Source organism: Pinus tabuliformis, chromosome 2_1, assembly GCF_031772625.1.
Source record: "Pinus tabuliformis cultivar Carrire ecotype Pingquan chromosome 2_1, CPIR1, whole genome shotgun sequence".
Taxonomy (NCBI): Eukaryota; Viridiplantae; Streptophyta; class Pinopsida; order Pinales; family Pinaceae; genus Pinus; species Pinus tabuliformis.
In genome coordinates, this window is record NC_142299.1 from 661,933,903 (window position 1) to 661,951,341 (window position 17,439).

The 17,439-nt window shown below is 37.9% G+C and overlaps 1 protein-coding gene across 1 annotated transcript in view; it reads right to left on the minus strand.

Moving 5' to 3' along the window:
* Nucleotides 1-9,415, minus strand: part of LOC149202324 (urease-like) — a 313,306-nt gene extending 303,891 nt beyond the window's left edge. The window contains exon 1 of the mRNA XM_089399946.1: nucleotides 8,955-9,415. Coding sequence (XP_089256072.1) covers nucleotides 8,955-9,080 — 126 coding nt within the window. The 5' untranslated portion in view covers nucleotides 9,081-9,415. The remainder of the gene's footprint in view (nucleotides 1-8,954) is intronic.
* Between the last annotated feature and the right edge of the window lie 8,024 nt (nucleotides 9,416-17,439).

Consider the following 17,439-nt stretch of genomic DNA (forward strand, 5'->3'; position numbering starts at 1 on the left):
TTCAACAAACTTTGCTTGCACCAAACCCCCTAGCATTTTTCTACACTCATAGGCCTTTCAAACAGTACAAGAAAGATGACAAAGGGAGTTTGTATGCAAAACTTATGTTACCCAGAAGTTGATCTTCCTATTTTGTCTACCATGGTTCCAGAAGATGACATGTCAGCCTTGTTACTTATGGAAAAGGGGCTAGCCACATGGAGACTCTGAAGAAGACTCTAGAAGGATCAAAGTTGTAACTCTAGTTGAGGGTTAGAGGAGTCAAACTTAACCCCTAGTTGGTTATCGAGTCGTGTTATAACTGGACCACTAGGAGGAAAAGGGGTTCCATTCTATGTGAGTGCATTAGGTTCCATAGTAGAGCAAAGTAGTTCAAAGTGGATAGAGAGAGTAAAACAGAGAGGGTTTGTATTTTGCAGCAGCGCACGAGCCACAAGTCTCAAGAAACTCAATATAGAGTGCCTTCTCCTTTATATTTGCATTATTTCCATTCTAAACAAAAGAGACCAAAGTCGCCTCACCTTCCACGTGGGTTTTCTCCCAAAAGGGTTTCGCAGAGAATATATTGGTGTTCATTGTGATTGGTGTGTGTTTGTATTTCATTGTTCTCTATTTTTCGCATTTTATTTATTACATGCATAAACAAGAAAATCAGTGATAACAAACCTGGAGTCTAAAGGAATTAACCCTTCATAGTAAAGATTTTGGTTTATTTTATTAGATTTGTTGTGAGTCATGACGAACTGTCCAATGGAATATCCATGGTAGTTTACAAATCAAGAGTAGTCATCCCAAAGCTAGCATTTTACACCAGGAAGACAAGTGGCACTTTGCATAAGCTTATCTTGTTGGAGGTTGTTACATGGCATGCCCAGCTTCATTACTTTCCTATTGTTGGCTTGTCTCCCAAAGTTGGTTACATGAGATGATAAAGATAAAGATAAATTTTTAATGTCCAATGAATGACCATAAATAGGTCAATGGGACTAAAGGATACAACCAATAGGAGTACAATGTGAGAGTTCAAACGCAACTCCTAGAAAATGCCAAAGCTAAATCTAGGATAAAATGAAGTAAAGAAGGATATAATAATAGGACAGCCTCATAAACATGTATATAACCGGATCATGTAGAAGGATGAGTGAATAAGTCTAGGGCTAAGAGAATTATTGTATTGTTTTCCTTGGATATTTTATTGTTTCTTCTTGGAGAAAAAATTGGATCTCGATAACCCATTGCTACTTTTAGTAAGGCAGTTGTTTAGAAGGATATTTTATTGTTATTCTTTGGAAAACTAGTAGATCTAGGGAAAACTCGCCTTTTATTATGTATTGATGCAATTCCTACTTTATGAACCATAAACATCAAACATAAACTCACTTTTTAGCAATTTTCCACATAAAACCCTAGGCCTAACCCTAAGTATCTAGGGAACAAGAAATAGGAGGGATTTAATTAAATAGATGGATGATCAACACAATTGTGACTAGTCCTTGCCCTAAATGGGTTAATGGAGTCTACTAGGAAAAAATTAAATGAAAACAGCTTTGAAGTAAGAGGGGTGACTAGGGCATCCACTTTTAAAACCCTAACTATTTTCCTTATGAGGGGAGAATTTAAATTTAAGGAATGCACACTTGGAATTTCCTTAAAAGTTTCAAAGAGAACAATTTTGCATGTTATAGAGGAGCAAGATTTCAACATAGATTTAGCATTTAATCATGACACAAAATATAAACCCTAATACACAAATACAATATGCAAAATATAGAAAATAGGCATGAAACTTACAAAATTCTCCAAAGAAACACTTCATTCAATCCCAAGAAAATATCTCCATACAAAAATCCATCTCCAAGAGAATTCATGCCATAAAAAAATCACATTTTGGCCCAAGTATAAAGAAAGGACTAATTCGCCCTCTTTCGAAGAAGAAGAGTGATGAATGTGTGATGACGAAAAAGTGAAATAAGCCTACCGCTATTTTTGAGGTCTAACAAGCCTATTTTCACTAAATTTACAAACAACGCCCTAAAACAAGTTTGTTTAAGTGTCCAACAAATGAGAGGTCACAAGCTAGCCTCCTAAGGCTCAAAAACATAACAAATGATGCCAAAATAGCCCACAAGTGTGGGAAAATAAGGTCCTCCACTATGACATCATCCTCCATAAGTGCTCAATATGCCACAAGCAAGTGACAAATGGGTCATGAGTGCTCCATACTCCAAGGAATAACTCAAAGTACATGGGTATGCCTCCAAAACCATGATGTCATCAGTGATCATGAAGGTGCCCTACGCCACCCTTCTAAGGGCAAAAGGTGTGATGCAGCACCATCATGCTCAAGAGTTGGGGCCTACTAGTGATGTGCAAGCCCTCCCCTATCATCTCAAGGATAACCATCATCATTTGGGCTCTAGAACAAGTAATGCCCATCAAAAAATGTCAAGGCCAGCATAGGGGCATCATGGGTCCATCTAGGCACCTCATTAATAAATCCAACACCAAGCCTTAGTGACTCAGCATTTTAGCATCTAGGGATACTCAAGTGAGACGAACACCATGTGGAACTATCTCATAGCCCAATGCTCTCCTCTGGGTGGGGAACACTACATCAACAACATCAAGTCTGCTCTCTAGACTAGGTAAGACGTCTTCATGGAGTGTTGTTGAATGGGGTAAGAATCATCTTTCAAAAGGCCTTTGTTGTTGTGATAACACCACCTAACAAAAACCTCTCAAGATCAAGTGAAATCACCAATCATTAGGGACAACAGCCATAAATGCATCATAGTGAACCATACCTAATGTTATGGGCACAAGAATACTTCACACAAGGCTTACCTTCGAACGTCTAACTAGGTCAAGACATGCAAACAAGTTACCTTACTTATGTTAGGGATGATTAAATAAACAACCAATTAGGTGTTTCCGACACCCAAGGGAAGTGACATGTCCCAAGTTAGCCCATCAATTTATAGGTGCGTGTGACAATGATGGCTATAGAGTGGGAAGTACTTCAGGGCAAGGTGTCATAGCCATGTCATCAGTTAATGGAGGTCCAACATCCTGAGTGTATAGATGTAAGAGGGAGCAATCATGGAGGCATGAGTCACCCCTTTCCTTTGTTGAATTTCCATGGTCTTGGGTCTAGGATAGAGTCTTAGAATCTTTGACGCTACCAAACCAAGAATCTCAACAAAAGCTACTTTGCACAGTGGAAAATATAAAGCAGTAAATCACACATGCACAAGTATAGACAACATTTTACAAAATATTGTACAAATATGTACAACAACCCAATCTTTGTTATATTAAACCAACTGAGTAATACAACAGTCTAGGGCTCCCATACAAGGGATACAAGATACAATGACAATCTCGTTGCAGTCTCTATGTCATATCTTGTCATGTCGGTCCTTCGCTTTCATTCTTCTCTCTAGTTTCCCCTTAGTCCATCAAGAGACAACACATAGAGTCTCCAGGAGGGTTGCCACCTATCACTGTTGCAAGTCACTTCTGCTTCAATGAACACGGGCTGATCCAATCTGCTCTTCTAGGCTGGCCAACACCTAAGCTCCAATTTGCCAATCTAGTTGCCTCTTTCGTCCATCAAAGAGCTACACATTAGGCTCAATCCTTTGCCCAAACTTCGCCGGTCAAACTCCCTTTATGACTACTAATCAAGGGCAACTTTGGGTTGCCAACGTGCTGCCCTCTACCAATCCAATGGCACCCAATACTTCACTGCAAAATCTGCTCCTTATTGAGGTTTCCAACCACCCAAGTCAACCTCAACAATTGGCTCCCACAAGCTGCACCAATTCTATCCACACATGGACCATCCAACTAGCACCCAATTCTACATAAATACATACCTCTGCAAACTCAAGGACTGGTGTTTTATCTCTGCACTTCAGGTCGCTGGTTAGGGCTTCCTAACAGCCTGTTGTAGCCCTCTTTTCTTTGCTTCCAAACCTTCCAAACAGTGCAGCCTTCTCCCAAGTCTTTGTTGTTGATCTACCCACCTTCTAGGCCTCAAAACGCTGCTCTACAGCCACATGTTTGTCCAACGTCTAACCTGTGGCCTACTGTTGTTCCTCGGCCTCCTAAACAGTACTCTTTAGGCCTGCGGCCTAGCTGTAGGAGCTTCTCCTAGTTGCGACTCACTTGAAGGAGAGTTATACCATAAAGATCAAGCCCAAACACCACCCACAACTGTCCTCAAGCAAGGGGCTTCCTCTGTAATTAATTCGGACCTGTAATGAAGGTAAAATATGCCCATCACTGCCCTTAAACCTCCACGTCCTATCGTCCAAATCTAACATTGGCTCAGAGATGTATATCACAAGAATGGATGCACATTTGGATGAGTAAATGAACTCACACATGTGCCTTATTTAGACCTTTCACATGTGGCTCCAACGAATTCATGCCAATTGTCAACAAGTCTTTCTAAAGCCAAGCCAACTTGCACAAATCATGACAGTGACATTCAAAAATTAATATCTCAAGTTCTAGAGCTCCAATTTGAGTGATTTTCGAAGCGTTGGATTCGCCACGCCATCCTCTATCACCTCAAATTTTCTCATGCTCAAATTCCTCATGGTTTTGGCCCAACTCCTTTGGGTGCAAAACCCCAACCTTGGGTTCCAAGCCCACAAGTGACTCTTGTGGTGCTCCACCCTCCAAACCCCGAACCCTAGGGCTTGGAGTACCTCCCAAGCTACTCAAAAATCAACATCCTCGGCCTACGTTTCCCACCCCTCTAGTGCACCTTTTACTTTTTATGATTTACCTTTATTTGGGTGCATAGCTTAGGAGCCAACGTTTGATTTTGAAATATTCCATTACCCCTTTAAGATGAGTCAATTTATTGGTCATCAAGGTTGGGACATACGAGGGTTCCTTTCTTTAGATGAAGCATTAAATGCTTGAGGAACCGGAAGATGGCTAATGGGGGGGCAGAGCTCATGCTAGGCTTTTTCCCATGCGCTAGAGAAACATCCCATCCATCTTTTGCATTTTTCATTTTTCTTTCATAGTGGTTTTCTTATGCTTTTATCTTTCTTTTAGCTACATCAACCTTGAGAGCTAAGTTTCAAGGCCCAGACTCAAGGATGAGGATGAAGGGTATTGATCCCAATGACCAATGACCACCAACTTGAAGAATAGAGATGAACAAGGGGAAAGATGGTGGTAAGTATGAATTACCTTGGGCACGCCACTTCAAGCAGTGCTTCCCCAATAGTGTGCTTCCTAAAACCCTAAGGCCTTAGAGGAGATGCCACTTAACTAGAGTCAAAGACTAACCTCCTAAGTGAAGTAAGGGTACAAGAATGCAGTCGAGATTGGTCAATTTTCCAATTTGCCCCTTGATCCATATTAGTATGCCCATATCATTAAGTCAAAGCACATGATTGCAAAAATGGTTAAAATACTTGCCAATGGATGACCCACCTTCCTTCAAGAAGGAATGTCAGATGGGAGAGAAGTCTAACTAGTGCAAGAAGTGGAGGATCCTAACATCATTTTATGTGTTGATCATATAGGATTCTGTTGGCCAGCTGTCCAAAGAGGAGAAAAATTGTCTCCTATGGGTTACCCACTTTTTGGTGGGTAACGATCCCCAAACCTCCAAACCATAAAGAATTGTGGATCTAATGAGATTGTCCATGAGATCCATCTTGGACTAAATATCCTAAAAATGGTTTCGAAAACACTGATGGTTAAGAAGAGTGAGGTAGCCATATCCTTTGTTGATCCAGGTTTGGAGGGCTTTCCTCAAACCAAATTTAGGCTCTGAAAATAAACACCCAGGTAAGTGTAGGTGGTGGTGATCTTCATCTCCACACCTTGGAAATACAAATGGTACTACAATAGAACATACTTTTTCCGACTGAAGATCATAACCTTGGCTTTTCCCAATATGATTGTCAATTAATGAACATCACAATATCTAGATAAGGCATCAAGTTGTCTCTAACTCTCTGTACTTTGTACAAGGTGGAGGACTAGACAACAAAGTTTGCAAAGAAGAGGATGGAGATCAAAACCTGATGAAGAAGGCACCCCTTCCATCGTTGAATATGTGCCTAAAGGAAACACTGCAACTCATTAATGTATAACCCAAACAATGTAGGTGAAAGAAAAAAACCTTGGTTCACCCTAATGATGCTCCTCATGAAGTATAGAACTCCACAAGCTATGCCAAGCCAGCAATGAATGGACTCATAAAGGTGATTGATGATCAAGATAAGAATATCCAAGATGCCAATGTCTCTAATAGAAGTCTTCCTTTGGGACCAAGTCAAATGCCTTTCAAAAGTCAACAAAGCAGTGAAAGACTTTTGAAGAGCGATGCCTCAACTCATCAATGATGGCACGAAGTGTTGGGATACAATCAATGGTTTAGTTCACCTACTTGAAACTTTCTTGACCTCTAGCCCAAGGATGTCTCCTCTCAAGTTCTTTGGAAAGTTGAAGATGGAGGGTTGTGACATAAAGCTTAGAAACTATGGTCCACCATGATTGTAAGGTGATTGTTCGCATTGGAACCTACTCCCAATTTGTATGACAAAATCAAAGACACTTAAAGGGTGAAGTTTATGAGTGCAAACTAGAAGGGGAATGTTGCAATATGATGGGATTTCATGTACCATGAGCAAGTTTAGAAGGATAAAGAGGGGACTCGAATTTGAAGCAAGATGGTCACAGAGTTGCAAAAGAAGGTTTTGCCTATTGATTACAAGTAGACATTATTTAGATAATTACAAAACCTAAGATAGTAGAGTGTACACTAGTACATAGAGGAACTTTAATAAGATGGGAGAGTGTACACTAGTACATAGAGGAATTTTAACAGAGTTCAATCCAAGCTCAATGCAAAGAGGATGAAGACTAACACATGTTGAGGTATTCTAATAGTTGTAATTGAGGACAAAATAAGTCAAAGCAAAAATGCTTTCAATAGAAAAAGTGTATCAATTAACACTACAGGTGTTGATGAAATTAGCATGCAAGGACAATAAAAAAATTGTGGTCGAGATAGAGGTGTCATAGTGGTATATGTCACAATTCCACAAGGAATGTGGAAGATGCATGCAACAAAGAGACTAAAACTACTAAAGAAATGCAATAAGCAAAGGCAAAGATAGAGGCCGCACAGGATTTAGAGCACTAGGAAAAGACTTTGGTGATTGTAGGAAACAAATTCATCGTTACATTTGTTACTCCTCATTTTGCATATGGGTTGTACTAGTGAATTTCTTCACTACCCTTGTGATTTCCATCATGAAGTGTTGTGGATAGTTGGGGCATTCACATGATTCCATGGACTGTTAATGACGTGGACGATTATGTGCTAGAGATTTGATAATGTGTTGATTGATCATATGATACTCTAGTCTCCACACCTTACTAAATGGTTGTACATGTGGAAGCATAGTTCCCTCGGTGGAGCATTTCAAGGCTATGTGGGCATTGGACTGGATTCCTCATGACATTTGGCATTTTCATAGTTCCCAAGGCAATTCACAATTCCCAACAAAATTCACAATTTTCAAGGTAGTTTCACAACTCTTAAGGCACTAGTCACAACGACTTAGATAGTTGGGGGCTATTCCTCATGCACTTGAACCTCTCATGACATGCCACCACACAGATATTAGAGCACTCAACATGTTCACACATTTGGAGGCATGTACCACATAATTTGATAGGATATTCACCTTGGAGGATGCATTACTTCGCCATTGGGGTTTCTATTTGGCATGTGTGGACCTTCTTGGACATCCCTTGACTAGATGATATGGTTAGCATAATTTGACAAGGAGATTACATATTGGAGACCTTACATATGGTCGATGGAACTAATTCTGGGGGGCATCCCTTCTTTTCACAAAGATGATCTAAGTGTTATTCACATTCCACATGTTGAGGTCTTGCATCATGGATCCACTTGCTTGACTTGAGGATGATATCCACTTTGGATGTTACTTTGCACATCTAACAAGCTCTCCACTTTGGAGGTTACTTGCACACTTAACATCAACGTTGGAGGTATTTAACAAGCTCTCTAGCATGCCTTGCCATCCTCACTTGTGTTTGGCACCGAGAATTTATTGTATTAAACATTATTTTATATATAATTCTATCCAGATATTTGGCTTTTTACCTAGACACTTAGTTCTTTATCTTTTATGGTTTTCAATTTTCATATAAGAATTGCTACCACACTCCCACTTCGTATCTACATTTGATGTGCTCCTTAAATTCTTTTCTTTTTTCCCCTTATAAATAAATCCCTAGGAAACTCCCAAGCACTTCTCTTTATTCGCTTGATACATAGCATAAAGCAGGCAGTGTAGACATAGTGCACCTACCCTGTAGGAATCAAACAAGGGACCTGCACAACACACTAGACTACCGGCAATGTCCTAACATCAGTGGCACCAGCCAATTGAGCTAACCGTCGGGCTATCTTCGACCTACTATTGTGATCATTTATTGAACATCAATAAAATTATCTTATCTTAATTCCATCAGACTTAAGCACAAAGATACCCCAAGTTCATTTCAGATTCATCACGACTTACAACACACATCTCAAGTTCACGGAAATGGCAGCCTTATCAAATATTGGAACTCGAGATATGTAATCTCGGATTGCATATCATACCCTATTAGATAGGTCTGGGCTAGTTTAACAAGCACTTTGACATACAATTATTACCCAGTTATTCTTACTTTTGGTGGGTTTGCCGAATCAATGTAATGTAAGGTCAACACAGTTCAAAATGTAAAGTTTACTAGGTGTAGATCCCGTGATCAAATACCCAGGGCTGTACACCTGACTTTAGGCAATACGACTCATAACCAAACAAATTTATTTCGTTCAATACACAGATGCCCCGTGACAATGACTTGGATGAGAAGGGCATGTATGTATGTACCTGAGTGGCGATGAGTGCGACTGCTTCAGTGTAATTCAGCCGCAGTCCTCGTGCCAAGCGCTTTTGTGCAAGGTAGCCTGCCCCATGTAGTGCAAGCTTATCCACCTCTCTTGGCAACAACTTCATTTTCACCTGGCTTCAGCTTACTATAAAAGAAAACCCAATCTAGCTCCAGATGAAATGGGTAGTTCCTCTGTATCTTTATTCTTCAAACTCTGCAACTATGGATGAATAGAGGAGAGCCTTGACCCGAACTCGAACCTCGTGATCCGCAAATGAGAAATTATCTTGATGCCAGGGCAAGTGCAGTGACATTTATGGAAATTAGTGCGTCATTGACGTATTCACAGCACGGGGAGTAGAGGAGGGAATCTATAGTACCATATTCATATATTATAGGTTCAAACCTGGGCATGGCGCACTCCTCGCAACATTCAAAGAACATGGCCCACAATTTCCGATTAAACATTTCGTTGACACGGAGGTCATAAACATATTAAAACCCAACTCGATGGTGGAATCTGGCATTTTTGTTTCTGAAAGTTAAAAAGGTTTTTTTTTAGGTTACTGATAAGTTGACATTTCTATATTAATTTTAATTGGGATTGTGAATCTACAGTATCATAAAATTTATATAATGAAATGAAATGATATTTTAAGGTTTATGAGACTATTAGTTTTCTGTTTTTCGCTTTTTGCAATTTAGTCCTTTTTCGATTCAAATTGATGATGAGCTGACCCAACCTTCCAACAATCTCCTTGCTAAAAAGACAATGCCAAGATACTGATGCTAACATGTTCTCATAACTTTCTTTGATGTCTTTGAATGCATCACATTCCAAAATAAAATGTTTTTCCGATTCCACAGCCCCAGAAGTGCAAAATGTGCACACCCTTTCTTCCCAAGCTTCTTTAGGCCTTTTCTATCGTCCTATTTCACACCGACAGTGGAAAAGGCCTAAGGCATGGCACACTCCTCGCAACATTCAAAGAACATGGCCCACAATTTCCGATTAAACATTTCGTTGACACGGAGATCATAAACATATTAAAACCCAAGTGGATGGTGGAATATTTTTGTTTCTGAAAGTTAAAAAGGTTTTTTTATGTTACTGATAAGTTGACAGTTCTATATTAATTTTAATTGGAATTTTAAAAATCTATTATTTTTATGAGATTTTTTGTTTATGAGACAAGGGATCACTTCTTAATAATTATTTCACTGACTGCTAAGTTTATGTTATTTTTATGAGATTTTTTTGTTTGTGGGACAAGGGATCCACTTCTTAATAATTATTTCACTAATTGCTAAGTTTATTTTATTTTTTTGGGTTTTGCTAAATCTACTAAGACATACATACTCTACCCCTCTGCATCTATAAGTTTTTAAGAAAAAGCAAATACTCTTAACCATTAAACCCACATACTTTGCTTTTAAAATTTTAATTTAATTATATCAGATAGATTTTAAATATATTAAAATATATATATATATATAGATAATATAAAATATAAATTAAATATTTTAATATTCATATTAATTAAATTTTTTAATGTAAACTATCTATATATGATATAAAAATAATATATATATATATATATATATATATTTTTGGTACATGGTTTAAAATCAAAGAGATGTAAAAAATAGATATATTTAGTAAGGAGTTGACATATGTGTATATATATATAAAGAATCAAGACTAGCATATATTCATCTTCTATCAAATGTAGAGATGGATCAAAGTTCATGAGTTATAAACTATTTTTCAAATTTTGCATTTTGAAAGAAGTTTGCACTTTGAGAGAATTGATCACTTAGAGAGATTTGATCCCTCTATGGGTTAGATAGATATGGGCTTAAAACGGATATATGTTGGTTTCTGATTTTGCAAATTTACATCATTTTTTATTTTAATAATTTGCATAATTTACATTATTCGATAATTTGCATAATTTGTTGTTTGATAATATGATTATGTCAATTTGTTATTTGGTTGATATACATGATATTATTTGTGATTTGATCATTTTCGTGGTAATTTTATAATTGTATTAGGTAAATGTGAAAAGATAAAGATAGATTTTTAAGAGATATAAGGTAATTCATATCTGAAATTGTAGATATAGAGGAGATTATTGAGAATATGATAGCATTTTTCATTTATGATCATAAAATTAAAATTAAAATTAAAAGAATTATTTTACCAACCTTCAATATGAGGGATGCCTATCCACATAATTATTCTTGGCATGACTTTTAAAAGCATATAGAAATTTATAAAAGTTGTTATAGATAATTTCGATAAATAATTTACCACTTTAATTCTAACAAACTTGTAGCTCTTCCCCGTTTTCTTTATAATTTTAATAATCAAAATTATATTTTTATAAAGAATTCAAATTTATCCTAATAAGGTATTATAACCATCTAATATTAATATTAATATTAATATTAATATATATATATATATATATATGAATTTTTATAATGATAATGATGAGAAAAAAATTGTTGTTTAACTTTTGGTTTATGTGTAGGTCATTATTTAAGGTTTTAATTTTTAGTAATCACATATGGCTAAGAAAATGGGAGTTTATAGCAATGTTGAAGTGGTTAAGTCTTAAAATTCTATGGTAAAGGTTGAGAAGAAGATTAAAAAGGAAATATGTGAGAATTAATTATGGTTTTAGAAAGATGTGAACAAACTTAAATCGGAATTTCCGAAAAAGAAGGAATAAGAAATTACAAAGTGTGTTGAATTTTAAAGAAATTTGAATTGTGTAAGCATTAAGAGGTGGGAGAGTGAGAGTTAAAGAAGGCTAGAAAATAAGTTGATAAGAATGTGATCCAAATGGCTCTCTAGGGCCATCTCAAAAATGATAGTAATACTGAAAATTTTTACATTATGATTTTCCAATGTCTTCTTTGGGGTCTTCCATGCATTTTTTGAAGCAATTACACAAAATGATTCGGAACCTAATTTCTAAGGAGCTAAGTAAGATCCAAAATAGAGCACGCACTGAAAAGTTATGGCCCTAATAAAGATTCTTTTTTCTCAGTACAACTAAGATTCATCTAGTTTGGTGTTCCTACTTGGTGATAATCATGTTGGTAGAGTTATGGTTCTTAGTTAGTAGGTTTCTTTTGGCATCATTGTAAATTGTAGTTTTAGCCTTTTATTATGGCTTTTTCTAAACGGGCATAGACATCACATCTCTTCTTATCGCTAAACTAACCATCATTGTATTTGTTTTGCATTAATATGTATATTACAATGATTTTTTCCATTCAATTCATTAATGGAGTTTTGTTTTACCATAATACTTTCCTTTTACTAATTGTGTGTTATCTCTACAATATTATGTTCGTTCATTTTGTTCTTGATTAAATCTAGATCAATGGTATTATTATCCCCTAAGGGGTAACTACCTAGAGGCACCCTCACACGAGTGTTATGTTTGCTAACTACATGAGCATTCACACTCAAACTCTCTAGACTCAGGTACTTCTCTCAATTTTTTGCTTCAGATAGATGATTGTGCTACCTCAACTATGGTATACTAGACACTCCACCCTCATCTCTCACAGATGCACTTATGGATGGTACAATTCGGTTTCAACGTGCTATATTTGATACTTCATGCATCAATTGTCTTACTTGGATGTGATGCTATAACTTTTGGATCATGACATGAAAGTGGCAACTTCTAAATGATATCAAATAACGCTTCTTAACATTGTAGCTTTATTATTTGATTTTTTGTACCATGGGGAACATGATTTTTCCTTAAAAGTGTCATAATTTCATGGGTCATTTTGTACTACTAGGAATTCGTTTAAGGTAGGATCTTCCACATCCCAACAATACTTAACACTTTTTGTTTGCCCCCTTCACTTCATTCCATCCATAAAGTGGTTATCCTCCTTTTATGTTTGGTTGATCAAAGATCACCAAAAAGGTCTAAATGAACAAAATCCTAAGTCATATGGCTAATGGTTGGGGAATCAATGAAGTAAAATCCAAAAATATAAAACTTGAGTGAATGCCACCTCACTATGAGGCCATTGCGCCTAGTCCCACGCTTATATATAAATATTTAAAGAAAAAAAGGACTTGTTCAATGAATTGAACACTTAAACAACAATGTTGAGGAAATACAACTCAATGTTAAGCTCCCTCTTTAAAGGTTTCTATACATAAAATTCCTAGATCTTGAAAGACAGATGATCAGAATTCTAAGACCTAAACATCATCACATGATGCTTTCCCACTGCCCTTTCATAATTTTCCATCATAACACCTACCTCTTACTTAGGGACTTGGGAAATCAACTTTATCGTAAGACTTGAGACACATATAAGGGTTAATATTGCTCCCCCATAGTAAAACTTAGGGAAATCCTGAAAAATAACCCTTATTATGTTGTGTTGGAAGAAATTACTAAGAGTATACCACCTAATAACTCACCAAAAAGTTGGACACACCATTACAAGTGGGCACCTTACATTGGGATTTGTGTACCATGCCACAGTTTTTGTGAAGCTACATTGGAAATTGTGATGCTACATTGGGATCAATATACTTGCATTTGTCCATATATACCAATATTATGCCACACACCCAACCCCCTAATCTTGTATTAAGCTTATGGGGCATAATTAGACCTAACCTTCATGGTTTATTATGAAGATGGGGTTATAAAAAATCCTCTTTCCTTTGTCTCCTCAAATCACATTTTTTATACTACCATTGTATTCAGCTCGTTGAGAGCTTTCGAATGATATAAATTTCATCTCAAATTCACACTAGGCACTAAGTTATGCCTCTTTGAAGTTCACCCTTTCATGGACCACTTCATCATCCATACATTCATGTGGCTATCATACTCTTGGTCACGTGTCCTCCCAGCACAAGTCCTTGTCGACTACCCACAAGTTATATTTTAGCCTCACCATATTGGCAAGTTCATGAGTTGTGCATTGTCTGAACCCTCAGGGTTTTGATATGTTGGTACGCCGATATTTCCGAAGCTTCGATATGTCATTATGAAATGTGGTCCCAACTTTGATACTTCAGTAAGCCAATATAATGTTATTTCAATGTAGAATACTAGAGACCCAACAAAATGTTATAATTGAAAACATTTGCAAAACACCAATAAGTTGATAGGCTCGTGGCCAGGTTAGCACACCACCTCATATCTCCAATGCCAAGTCATAACCCGTAACATGGTGATAGCTGACATGTTTGAAACATGGCATGTTTGATGTGTATATTAAGATATTGGCAATTTATAGGATGCAACCCTCCTGAACTCTTGATATGTCGATATGGTAGCTCGACATTCCACATCAATTACAAAAAACCAATCACCAATTAACACATGGTGTATGATATTTAGCCTACCACATGGCACTAATGACGTGTGCCACATGTCACTCATATTTATAGGGTTGTCTTACCAAAAATGTTGTTTTTGGGTGACACATGTCATCCTCATGGCATTGCCATATCACCAATCGTGATTTCATCTTGACATCATCCCTCATTTATCCCAGGTTCTTGATAATCTAGTTTCTCTGATATTTGAGGCCCCAGTGACCCAATTTCATCACTTGTTGCACATGGATAATAGAATCATTGCCATCAATTGATGGTTCGTCTATTAGGGCTACATCATATCGAGATGTTTCCCGTAATCTACAATTCTAAACTATATGGGGAACGATATGTTGGTAGCCTAATGGATCCCTTTTCAACTAGATCTTGGTCCTAGCTCATGTTGGGCTATGTGACCAAGGTTAAGGCTAGCCTATCCAAAACACAAATTTCCAATATTCCGTGAAACACTGGGGGTAATCTATCCCTAAATTTTCCATAGGGTTCAGCACTAAGGGACTTAGTCCCCACATTCTCTTGATAGATTGAAGCGTAAGGGTTAAACCCCAAAATTCGTTCTTGGCTAAACAAGGCTCAAGCCTCAAATTCCTTAACGACTTAAGCTTTGCATCCTTAGGCTTTCCACTAGTTCAAGATTTCTTTGGAGAACTCTTCCACACTGAACATCAAATGTTTTGAGAATATTTTCTCTTTTTGAATCTCTCCTTCTCATAAAGGCTTCTACTCTTGCTTCTAAATCCGATCATTAACAGGACCTTCTAACACTCACATCAAACATAGGGCTCCTCTAGCCTGTCTATGGCAACTTAAGTTTGTTGATTCAAACTCACAGTGAATAGGGACTTAAGCCAAAAGTCAGCAATTACAAGGAACATAGATCTAGTAATCTTATCCCTTTTGAAACCACACCATACATCACAAATATGCATAAATGATTACAACATGCATATAAACATTGCATAGTCAACACAGCTAAGAATAACCTTTTAACTCCTAAACATACAACTCATATCATTCTTATTTAACATAGATGAAAGTCTCCCATTTCACAAAGCATTCATATTCATAAAAAATGTAATTCAACAGTCAAGGAAACTAGGTAAGTTACTCAACACACAAATGATGCATGTCCAATATGAAAATACCACAACTCTCAGTCTAGAAATACACACATACATAGTGGATCTAACATAATATTTAAAAAATAAGTATTGAACATATTTATAGTTCATGTACAAGGAAGAAATGTACTTATTTGTTCTTTCTAAAATTGCTAGAAATTGAAGAAGGCACTGCCACTCTCCACCCCACTGTAGGCACAACTACACTATAAATTTCTTGCAACTCACCACCCTCAAGCTAGATCCAACATTTGAAGGATGCTTCACTCATGTTATTACACCAAAGGGTGAATTTAGGTTATAGAGAATTGTTGGTTTGAGGGGGCCTGACCCAAGTTCGGAGTTAATTAGACAAACAAATCCCTGTACTACTGGCCCTTTCGGCAACAGCCCAGGAAGCGCAGACTGAGGTCTCACCCGAAGCAGTATGGGGGGATGCTGGAACCAAGTTTTCACACCCTTGAGATGTCTGAGGGGTCAGTTTAGTCCAACTGTAAATACCTTTGCGCAGGTCACTTTGCGCACTATCCTGACCTGCGAGGCCTTTGCTATCTGTTATGACTGCCTTCGCACATACCTAACCAGGGGCTAAGGTGATTTCGCGTTGCCCTAGTAGCGATCTGCGCTACTTCCCCAAGTTACACCGCGTAACTTACTTATCTTCGCGTAAATAAATACTTTATCTTATATTCACTTTATCAACACATTCATATAAGTTCGCGAATCATATAAACAATAGAAATGCAATTTATTTCTGATACATTCAATGCCCAAACAGGAAAAAGATACACAGAAATGATGTACAACTTCTCTTTATTACTTCTCCAAAAGTTACAGACTCAACCCGCCCTGCGCACTCAGCTGCGGACTACTAGGCCTCTGCGCACTTAGCTGCAAAGCCTTCTCCTACTCTACGACCCAAAGACTTGACTCTACACATAGATAATACTCAATTCTTCATCATTAGATCTTACTGACTTTGATTCCCTTAGCTGATTTACAACTTAGAGCCTCGCTCTATTTATACAATCCCATGGTCCGTGAAGCATGGGTAGATCTCTAAAGCCGACATTCCATTACAAAAATGAGGGTAGACAACCCTATGACTTATTTACAATCTTCGCGCTCCGCTCCCACAAAACGCGGAGTCTTTACATCGGATTTGGTCAAAATCTGGGCTTTAAGCCCCAAAACTTGCCTTGGGGCATCCCGCGCCCAACAACCCCCCAACACAAACATCGTGAATCACCCTTGAGTCACTCTGTCGGTGCAGAGATCTTCGCGCGGAGACCTACCAACTCGGTTCGAACTGCTGCAAGATCGGCAGTGCACTGAGCAGCGACCTGTTGTATCTCCTGGACGCGTTGTTCAGAGACTGTTGTAGCTGAACTTCTTCCCTGTATCTGCTCCTGCATTCCTTCCATATGTTTATAGTCCTGCACCTCCTTTCCGCTACCTGGAGCATTAAGACTGTGCTTCGTTGGGTTAGTTAGGTAGTCGGGCCACCCATGTATGGCTTCAACCGACTGCCATTCACTCTTCCTGGGAAGGTTCTCCATTTAACTTTACCAACTGCACCGCGCCACCATCGACGATCCCTTTAGTGATATATGGCCCGATCCAAGGCATCACACTGATCAACTCTCGGCGGTAGTCCCCAAATTCGTCAACATAATCATGCGCATCCTGTTTTATCACCAGGGTTTTCTTCTCAAGAAAGTCCTTTTGTATTCCTTCCTCAAGCTTCTTGACTTCTGCTTCCATCATGGCGCTTTTCTCCCTTAACCGAACTCTTTCATTCATGAGTTCTTGGAGCCTAAGATTACCCTATTGGATCTCTTCATAAGGTCCCAAGCATTCTTCTTCGTTCAACTACGTGATCCCTTCTTCTAAGGCTCTGCGATCCGTCATATCCATGGGCGCTGCTATGCGCGAACTAGGCATGATAGACTCCATCGG